Below are 11,495 nucleotides of genomic sequence, written 5' to 3'. Positions count from 1 at the left end.
TCTAAGACATAAGTAAAGGCTTAATTTTTCGGCCCGTATCTGTTTTTGCTTGCAGAAACAAGTTAGGGAAACTATGGCAACGTTTATACTAAACCACAAACCAAAGTTAAATTAATAATAATTGAAAGCATCCCTGATAAGTAAAGCTATTTATAACGGTCCTACAAAAATTAAAATTTAACTCTAAACTCTGAAAATATACCCCCGATAAAATATAAAACAACCGCACCCCCGTCTAGTTTGACTTTCCGTCTGCCAAAATAACAGGTCCAATTTGGAGAACCAAAACGTTACATCTGACTACACAAGGAAGTATTTTATTAGAGTGGAGACAGTTGAGAAAAAAACATAACAAACACGCAACATTAGTTTTTGCCACGGACTATAAATTAACAACTTGTATTAAATCTCAACATCCCACAAAGATCTTGTTATTGTACTCCCTGCTAATGAAAGGGTATATTTATGAAGTATTATGTACAGTAGACTGAAAATCATAAATATAGCACAAGCCACACATGATCACAGTTAAAAACATTCATTATGGTTTTATTGTTTAGATCAGTGGTTCTCAAAAATGTTTCCTTGGCGGGCCCCACTGGTTTAAATCACAGAAGAAAACAGTAAAAAACAAATAAAGTTGATTATAAGTAGCGCAAAAATTTGCAATATGCGTATGTATTCCATACGTTTAGCTTAGTAGAAATACCAGGTTAAATTGTTAAACAGAGATACATGAAAAATGCAATGAATGACACCTTTACTTAATATTACGAGTTGGCTGTGCAATTTACTAGAAATCGACATTATTCCCGTGGCGTGCCCGGAGCATGTATGAATGCGATATCGGAAATCAAATTTATGACCAATTTCGCTTCTAACTTGAGATGAAAATGAAATACAGAATAAAGCTTCATTAACACGTCGGGTAACATTTTTCCATACACTTCCTTTAGTAGGCTATAGCTTTAAGGGGTTTATCTGAGCAGACCTAGAGTAGGAATTCCCGAAAACAGGAAACCGAACAGGAGGACAAGCAGAGTTACTTGTTTTTTAACACCCCCACTTGTGGTTGAACTTTGTGCGACTCTCGTCGTTTCTTTAATTGTAGTGGCTGTCGTTGTTGTAGTAGTGGTGGTTGTTGTTGTGGTTGTTGTTGAGGTCATCTGGAACACACTCACCCCGTTGCAGTTATCCTCGTCACAACAAACCACGGTACAGTTTCTGTTCAAAATATTATACTGATTGGACATGTCAAAATATATCGGATTTTTGTGACGCCATATGGCTATATTGATGAGAATCTTGCATGAAGGCAAATCTATGCTATTATTTCGCAGCATTATTAAACATAGTACCAAGTTTAGGCGATTCGCGCGAATCCTTTTTCGAGACTTATCCGGTTTATAGGAAGTTGCAAAATGCAAGATGTCAAAAGCTTGTCCATCAAATTGAGAACTTCGCGAGTTCCGTAGTTTGCAGCATTGTGACGTAACATCGAGTTAATGGTCTACTGTTAACTTTGTCGCATGTCACAATCAGTGTTGCCTCTAAGGTGCGCAACTGCGCAATTGCGCAGCCACACCAGACAAATTTCGCATTAAAATTTGCTTTTGCGCACTTACATTCTCAAATTAAAACTAAAATATCTTCACTTTTTTGCCACAACTGTTTTAGCATTTGCATTGGCTATTTTTTCATCGATTGATTGTAGCTGAAATCAAGTAAACAAATCAAATCGCATTGACGATTGTGACGTAATAAATTACTTTGTCTAAACGGTTTTCATCATCCGTGCTGTGTATATTTGTTATCCACGTGGATCAACTCAGGAAAGTCGAGTTTAAAGAAAAAAATGAGTTTAGAACAGTACCGAAAATAGCAGTGCAGTGTTTGACAATAATTCAGGATCATGAAACCGAAATGCAATTTTTAGGAAGTAAATTTTTAACACAATTGCAGTTTTTACACGATTTCTGTGCAAGTACAGCTGTGGTGTCAATAATAGCCCTCCCAAATTGAAAAGTCATCTTGATAATTGCAAATGAGCGAATAGTTCGTGATTCTTGATGTGCGCTAAGAGCATCACTTATCCTATTTAAAAAAACATAGACAATTTGTTAGTTTATCCCAAATACTCGGATATTTTGTTCGCGCGACCGTTTTGTTGCCATAATTTTGAACATATTTAACTCGATTGCAATTGCACATACAAGTTTATTGAAAATAGTTTTTTCATGACGTCACGTTTTGTGACGCCATTTTTAAAATATCACTCCTCGCCCCAATACAAAAACATTGATCTGGCGCGGACCCCTGCCAACGCAGGATAAAACTAATCTTGCGCACTACAAAAAATATTTGCGCAGTAGAAAATTTTCTTAGAGGGAACACTGGTCACAATGCTGCAAGTGTTGTGCCCAGCCTGTAAGAACAAGATCTATTGTTGATAGGAGTATAAGGTCTCAATCAGTGGCTCTTAACATTTTTTCAGTCGCGCCCCCTTTGGTAATTTTCCTATGCCTTGCGCCTCCTACGAAAAGCAATTTGGCATTTTTCAATAAAATGTCAGTGAGACAACATAAAAATAGTGAAGTACATTGTTGGTCGCGCAAAGTGCGAAAATTATTTAGTTTTATTTGGTTGAATTTGCTAAACCGTAATTCAGGAGGCTTTTCGCATTAGGCACACAACAAATTGCTCGTGCTCAACACGAGCTGATTCTGAGAAACGTGTTGTGAGGTCATTGACTCCACAGTTGTGATATCGAGCGCAAAAATTAAACATTGCGTTGTTGTGTTGACACACAAGACAACGGCAATATTGCAAAAACATTATAGATTCGAGCAAAAAAGTACGAACCCCTCTGTTGCTAGCTTGTTATCATATTATATAAAAATGGATAAAATATACTTCGAAAAACGGATAACTTTTATCTTTTATATATAAGTTAGCAAAAGTGTAATTAATATGGATTCGATAATATGTGTATTACTAAGACAGAAAATATACAATGGCACTCAAGGAGACTTTATGCTAAAAATAAGTCGACAAGGTAGAAAATTGCGCGAAGCGCGAAAATTTTTTGCAGTTCCAATGTTAAAGTTTGCAAAAAACAGAGTTTGTACAGCTGTAGTAATGGTTTCCATCCCAAACGAAACCATTAAAACCACTGCAAAATTTAAATTTTGAAGTGGAGCTTGTGGCCCCCTAAGGGGCGCGCCCACCAGGTTAAGAAAAGGACCAAAACAATGCCTAAAAATGTAAGGAGAGAGTATGAGATGATCGGGAGGTCATCGGTCTGACATTGGATGTTTTGGTGTCGACGTTTCGGCGTTCTAGTTTGAACAGCGGTTACGGTGCCGATGAGGCATTTTAATTATTAGAGGAGTTAGTGATGATTTTAGGGGTGGGATTTAAGGTTATGTAAAGCTTGTATAGGCCTGATTCTGGCCATTTAGGTCAGGGGTCGGCAACCTACGGCCCGCGGGCCGGATCCGGCCCGCCAGTGAAAATCATCCGGCCCGCGACCTCTTTTTTCAAACTATAAGGCCATGCATCATATTTTTAACTTTTTGAACCATACAAAAACGCAAAAAATGTTCGTGCTTCGCGTGAGTCGTCTTGTTTCATTTTCAACTACGCATTTTCCTTTCCAGGAAGTCTTCTAAGACCAAAGGGCCGTGCGCATAAAAACTATCTAAGTGGAAACTAATTGTAGCATGGAACTTATCTAAAATGAATCTTATTCCGACCAGTTAGGACTTATTCCGATTTGAAGGTTATTATACGACTAATATAGGTATTAGTCCTATATTGGTCTTATTCCGAACTGTGTTTCATTCCAATGTTGATGTTGTTGTTTTTTTCGGTCTTATGACTGAAAGTCCCCTTTGGTCGTCTTAAGATATTTTAGAAAGACAGTAAAACGGTAAAAGCAGAAGACAAAAGAATGTAAAACGTCAAATTATCGGCGCCTTCAATCGTAAATTGCACATTTATTCTAGGCAAACTGTGATATTGCTTTGTTGTCTATTGTCACTCGTCATTTATTTCGTAATGGGCCGCAAGTGAATCAAGGTTGCGGAGGACTGCTCTAACTAACCTGGCAACTAAGATAAAAAAAACGATTGTCATTCAACTGCAGATATAAGTCAATCTCTTAAAAGGAAAAAAGGAATAACAATAACTTAATGATGATGTAACAATTTGCCATGTTGCCAAACCTAATTCGCAGAAATTGCTTAATGATGGTGACATCAGACGCCACTGTATTGAATTCCAACTATATTGAATAAGAAAAACTGAGGGCCGAATTTTTGCAGGACCTAAGGCTATAGCCTTATTAGCCTATTGGTTAATCCGGCCCTGGATAGTAGTATGTGTTATCGGTGGCGATCCGATACAAAAATTAGTATAAATATTTTAGACATGATTTGCGATTTAGCGCAGCGATTCTATTCCTTTTAGTTCGTGGAAACTTGTTAAACAAATTTGGCCCAACAGCCTTTAAAAAATTTTTCAAGTATCACTTTTACATATTTTTCTTGTTTAAGCAATTGTAATGATGTCATTTAATAACGGATCGGATCATGACATTTTTGTCTAAAAAAACAGATTTTTGTATCGAAACAAAATATAGGGTGTCGGACTCAATATGTAGTACTGTGGTTCCAACGACAAAGCATCTACCAGCAACATTTATTCTTTGTATATAGGTTGCACTTGTTTTTTGTTTCTAAATCGGTAAAAAAATCCTCTTGACGACTTTAACTCGGCATTTCTTACGATTCGTTAAAAAAATACTTACTGGATTTTATAAGGAACGCTGGCTACTATGTTCCGGATATTTGGATCTTCGGCCAGCAAAGTAGACGCGATGGTTTGGCATTGTTCCACTTCACAAACTTCAGCGTCCACGCACAGGACTGCTGTTATGTCGGCTGCAAAATGAAACACGTACCCTTTATAACGATATTTCACCGTAATGCCAGGCATGTAATGTTATGACTCGAACGACTACTGAAATTATACTTTCTTGATTTTTCTAACTAAGCTTGATACGCGATCAGTGATTTACTCCATGGTCCCTCCAAAAAATATTTTTAATATAAAATATCTAAACACTTTATTTGCCATATTGTGATACTTTATTGCCATTTTTCGAATCCATCAACTAAAAAAAATACTTAATCGTTTTTCGAAGAACATGCGAATCTAATTAATGTGCCTAATGCGTCACGTTTTTTTGAAGTTTAGACGATTTAAACCAAATAAGCCCATTTCTTCTTGTTCGCAAGTTAGTGTTGTTACTGTCAAGAAATTTCATTTAATAGTGATCATTTATCTTTTTCTTATCTGATGCCGTAAAAAAACGAACAGGACTTTCGATGGTGTTGTTGAAGGACAAAACACAGAATCTATACATACAATACGCCGTAAATCAGCACCAGTTGCGTCCACCTTAATAAATCAAACAAACACAGCTACAACCCAGGATATTTTCGTACCATCTACCGCCAATTCAGTTTCAGTATAATAATCTTAATATATTACCCGGTATTAAAGAAAAGATAACTGCCAATCCTTCGGCGCGCAAGCAACGCTGGTTCGGTTTGCATTGACTTTCGTTTATCGAGCGTTGGGTGATGAACGAAGACTTGATGTCGTAGCCTCTCTTGCAGGCGAGATTGGAGCCCAGTGGTGAGGCCGGTGTGCTAGAAGGTGCAGCTGGTTCAGTTGCAATTGGTATATCGGTTTGTGTCGTTGAGCTTTTGGATGTTGGGACCACCCATGGTGCCACCGTGTTTCTCTGGACATAGATGCCCTCTGAATTGCACGCGTTGGTGGAGCAGCACTCGACGTCACAGTTCCTGGTAACGTCACGAAGGACAAGTGTAAACAATTCATTACGAAACATATAAATAATGTTATGCTAGTAAGGTTTATAGTTGTGTGATGTGCAATTGGGAAATTAATTGCTTTAGTTTAAAAGCCTTGTATTTGTTGGGAATCCAAAAAAGTTACAAAAAGCAGCCGTTCTGATTAAACCTTATACATAACATAATTTAAAAAAAGTTAAAAATTAATGAGTTTGAAAATCGCCCACAAAAACACAAATAAACATTTGTGATTAAAGCAAATAAATCACACAGGTTTACCCGACTGTGTACGGTATTCCGCTGATAAGTGTAGAAATCGACGGACTCCTGCGGATAAACTCATCCTCAATCGCTTGACAATTGCTGGCGTTACACAGACTTGGGGGCACGCACAGGCCAACAGATACATTTGCTTAACAAAACAAAAAATATTCTAATTATTCATAATACTTTAATGTTTTGTTATGCTGTGTTAGAGTGTTTAATCACACCGCATTAGCACTTTTCGGTATCGCGACTGTCCGTCAGCACACCCGACACTGTCATGACTAAATATTTGATAATTGTATTTAGGTACATTAAACATCCAAGGCTGCAACGACCATGACAAGGTAATCTCAAAAAAAACATTTGACTGCACTCGTAAAATAACTATTTCAATAAGCAACTAATTTGTTTGATGGTTTGTTTCTCAGTTAATCTGATTTAAGAATTAGTCGCGATACTATGGTTTTGCGATATTTGAAAACACTTATAAAAAGGTAATTTTTTTTGGTTTGTTATATGACATGACCTATATAAACTTGAAATAATATTGAAACAAAGCGGATCTACTTAAATACCGTTTGGTAAAATGTGGTTTTATTCTGAAAATATGTTTTTACTAAAAGACCTCCATCATGAGCGGATCTAGAATTCTTTTGAAGGAGGTGGGTAAGAAATATTTTAGACATGACGTCGCAAATTTACGTCATAACAGGAATGTGGTTAATTGTCAGACGGGCGGCTGGGTTGTTGCACGATTGCAAAAATGCAATAGGCCCACACCCGGTAAAGTTTTGTAAGGCATATAAATATTTTAATGGCGGACCCTTAAACATACCCTTGTCAAGGTCAAATGAAACTTAAAGTTTAAAAACCTGAGTAAAACCAGGATCAGATAATTTGTTAGAGGAATATATATTTCGCCTATAATGGTATCGTCGGCTTCCTACAAGTAAAGTAATAATAAAATTGATAAAAAAGTCAAAAACATTTAAAAGCAGTATAGATTAAGTAAAAGCTTGAAAACAAAACATCTGATTGTCGGAAGAAAGGCATGGCTTTTTGAAACGTAATCTAATTTTAGCAGTGCCGCGTGGACAAGGTACCTGACGTGACATTCGATGAAAACAAGTCGAGATGAAAAGAAACAACAAGGGAAAAAAGAAAGGTGCTTATGACAGTGGTTTTCAACCCGGGTACCGCGGAACCCTGGCGTGCCATTTCTAATTCTCCATGGTGCCGGGAGATACTTGAGAATCTTTAAGAATCTGATTTTTGCTCAACTCTTGTAACTTGTTGTGTAAGATACGAATGAAATAAATCCAATTAGGCCCATACAACTTTGTCCGTTGTATAGAGTTGATGTGTGTTGTTTCAGTTACGTTTTATGGTTGGTTATTTTAGTGAATTACCCACGGGGAAATCTTGTCTTGCAGGGTTGCAGAAATCTGTTTATTATTTCTGGGGGATGCCGCTGGCAATAAGAAGCTGAGAAACACTGGCTTAGGACAAACATTGCGTAAAAGTGGATATCCATTACGAGATTTGGTTGTCTAATGCTGCGTTTGCGCCATACCTTGACTTCCAAAGATGGCCACGTCGCCTTCAGCCCGAACGCACATCGTGTTGGCGCCCGTGCATCTCTCCACCGACCAATCCATGTCGTCGATCACGTCGTTCACAACGTCGTATCCCTTCATGCATTGGTGACCGTTAGGAGCGGCGGTGTTGGTCGTGCTGGCGGCCACCGTTGATGACTGGCTGGTAGGTGATGCCGTACTTGCCACTGGTAAAGGTGGCGTAATGAGAGCGGGTCGGACTGGCGGGTTCACGTAGGTGCCGTTGTTATCGCGAATGTAGCTGCTCGGGTGTGTGTTGCACATGTCCGTGTTGCAGCAGGCCACGTTACAAGACCTGACACAAAAGCGTTGAAATTGGTTTGTGATACTTTATTACCTACTGTAGCATGATGTAGCGCGAGTTAGTTTGTTTCTCGTTCTTGACTAATTTGTCCGATGTGCAGTGCTGAATCAGCACAAAGTTCGTTGGCTATTTGTTCACTTTTTTACAAGAATTTTAGCAGCATCCAATTAAAACACCTTGGTGCAACATAGCAGCCAACTTTTGTTTATATTTTCTTACTATAAATATTACAACCAGCTCGACCAAGATAAATAGAAACCTGTATACATCATTTTATGATTCAAACAGCCAAATGATCTACAATAAAAGTCGTTTGGTTTTTATTAGTGTATGGAGCTACCGTCGTTAGTTGTACATAATTAACAAGAAATCTAGACGCTTGTGTCCACTAACTTCTTCTGTAAAAAGATTTTAATTTATAGGTATTTGTACAATTTTCTTAAGTTATTCCTTCACTGTTAAGATTTAAGTGACACACAAAATAGCTTCCAACTTTAGCCAATAGTGATGTTCACCAATAGTATTGACGACCAGTGGTGGGATTAAAATTTTTCTTAAGTCGGTTCTATCACATAAGTCATATATTTCAGCCGGTTCTGTCACAAAAAGTCATATTTTTCGGGAAATACTTAAAGTAATTGCAAGAACAGGATGCAACCCCAAGTTCCAGCGAATGGTGCGAACCGACTGAATCCCATCACTGCAGCAGATGACTTGTACTTATGACGCAACAATTGCAAAAGGAAAATTACTTCAATTATAAAAATTAACACAATGCATGATTGTTACGAACCGGCTGAATCCCACCACTGGTGACGAACCAATGAATTCCAAATATTGGTTACAAACAGTCTTTATATAAAGCTCACTTACATGAAGTTAAACGTGATTCCTGCAAGACCGGGGCCTTCGTTGCTAGGAGCCAGAACTCTTGAGAGTTCTTCGCAGGAAGACGGATTGCAACTCGAGAAATTCCCGCAAGTTCCCGACCTCATTTCCACTGTAAAAATTCATTTTTTAAGTATGTTACCACAGACTAACTGAGTTGTGAAAACAAAAGTTGAATAAAATTCTTTAGGTCAAAACAAGGTGAATCGTAGGTTTCTGGGTGGGACTGTATTTGTTTTGAAGGAGTTGTTTTGATACAGTGAATTAATTTGGGATGAACGGTGGAACCCTGACTGACAAAAACGTAGCAAGTTTAGCATGTTGAAGTTCAACATGAAATGATACCGTGGGCACATTTGTTGTGATTAGATTACAAATTTGCGCTAACCTATCTATATATAACAAGGGTTCTTAAACTTTTTTTCCCGCCGTACCCCCAAAAAAATGACGTCATAAATTGATGTCACAATACAAATCTGTTGATTTCGCTCAAAAAATGTAATTGTGAAACGGAGTTTAAATACAGTCAGTGCAAAACCGTTTTATTTTAAATTCCACTGTTTTATTTGAAAAATAGATTACTTTTTAAATATATACTAATATTTCCATTGGGTCTTCATAGACCCCCTAAAACTATTTGGACCCCAATTTAAGCACCCCTGATCTATAAGGATAGGGGAAATTATAATAAAGGAACATCAAAACTAAAACTAATTCACTTTCACGGCGCAATACGAGATGTTCAAATTACTTTTATTGGATAAAACCAAATACAATTTGCTTCATCAATGTCGTTTTTTTCTAAACCAATGACTTTTGGATTTTTGACCAGTTTTACATAGATGTCTGTAGGATTATGAAAAAAGAGCAAAATATGCAGCTTTGCCGATTATTAATTGTTTACAGGGACGCCTCTAACATAGCTATAACCAAATGATTTGGCCATAGTAATCAGCCATTTTAAAAGGACGACAGGATTCAATGTAGAAAATAATTGATGTAAAAGCAAACATATATTAAAGTTTTATATTATTTATAATGGAATATACTCATGGCTGGCTTAGCGAATAAGGGGTGCAGTTACGGGTAAGTACATAATTTATTGCCACAATACAAAATACAAATGTTTCAAATTTTAACATTTCAAATGTCTGGGTAATGCAATTTTAACACTAGACTGAGGGTAACATCATAGGCGAACTATTTTTTTCTCGTTTGCCTGGTATAAATGCTTTAAAATTACACTAGAACAGTCTCAATAAAGTAAGTATACTTATAAATGTTTAAAAGTTTTTTAGACTTGCTATTGTTTTAGAAATCTGCAAAATGTTGTAGTAATATTATTACGTCATCAATATTATTACAGATTTGAAATATAGAACAACAAACGAAATAACAAGAATTTTTAAACTGTTAAGCACAATTGATAATAGTTATTTGGCAAAAATTTTATCCAACATATAAGTAAATTGTTGTAATCTAAACGGATAAGGAATAAAAATCGAAAATCGTGCTGGTTGCAGAAACATTGGACTTACTTGTGAATTGGTCAAACATGGTCATTACCCCTTCAGCCCTTAAACATTTCATGTTGTTTGGGCATTCCACTTCTTGCCAGTCAGTTAGGTTAGCAATGTCAGAGATAGTTTCGTACCCGCCCGTGCACCGAAGTCCGTTTACGCACAAAATAAAAGTAAGCAATGCACTAAGACAGAGTAATTTGTTCGACATTGTTCTTGTTGATTAGTTCCACAGTGGCACGTCTGAAAATAGAAAACTTTTGCAAAAACTAAACGCATACTCGACTACATAAAATCCGCATAAAAAATGAATCATATCGTTTTACGGTATTAAAAAAGAAACCGAAGTTTTGTTTTTTGAGTTAGACTGAAAGGTTATATAATGCCACTGTATCGTGTTTACATTAGCACTTCTATTTACAGACAAAGCCTATAAATCCTGACGTTTGATTTTTTAATTAGAACTTCCTAATTCCTGACAGGATTTTAACTGCTGGACAGCAATTAGTATCTTGCGTTTCTGCCAATTCTAGACATTACCGAATATAAATAATGTATCATTGCCAACGAGCACGGTCAAGCGAACCACGCGTTTCAGCTATCTTCCTAATGACTGCTTCTCCTGACTTGTTTATTTGTTTTGCATTGTAACCGCAAGCTGATCAGCCTGTGTATTATGAGAGTTACAGTGCACCGTTCTTCTCAAAACCAACAAAACCGTAAGTAATATATACCTGAAATTTTCTAAACCGCAATCTACATTAGGAAATGTTTAAAGAAGGTTACAAAACTGCAAATAATGTTCCAGACACGTTGTCCAATAGCGCTTTAAACCACGATTGATGCAATAAATACACAATCCTCCGAAATAGATTTCTTTAAGGCTCTTTTCCTGACGCAATTTCGCATCAGCACAGCACAGCAATTAACTCGTGAGCTTTGGGCATCACAGGCCGCCTGCTTTATTTACAAACCAACATTTAAAGAAAAACACGTTTTATCGTTACTTATATGCTAA

General features: G+C 37.0%; 1 protein-coding gene across 1 annotated transcript; it reads right to left on the bottom strand.

Moving 5' to 3' along the window:
* Positions 1-367: 367 nt before the first annotated feature.
* Positions 368-10,712, bottom strand: LOC146138289 (uncharacterized). The gene is made up of 7 exons (XM_083394038.1): positions 10,496-10,712; positions 8,943-9,069; positions 7,723-8,060; positions 6,162-6,294; positions 5,557-5,873; positions 4,811-4,943; positions 368-1,224 (listed from the first exon to the last, which is right to left on the bottom strand). The coding sequence occupies exons 1-7, from the start codon at positions 10,686-10,688 to the stop codon at positions 978-980; spliced, it is 1,488 nt and encodes a 495-aa protein (XP_083250164.1). The 5' UTR covers positions 10,689-10,712; the 3' UTR covers positions 368-977.
* Positions 10,713-11,495: the final 783 nt, after the last annotated feature.

This window comes from Ascidiella aspersa, chromosome 7, assembly GCF_963924565.1.
Source record: "Ascidiella aspersa chromosome 7, kaAscAspe10.2, whole genome shotgun sequence".
Classification (NCBI taxonomy): Eukaryota; Metazoa; Chordata; class Ascidiacea; order Phlebobranchia; family Ascidiidae; genus Ascidiella; species Ascidiella aspersa.
This window is presented reverse-complemented; position numbering and strand designations above follow the sequence as displayed.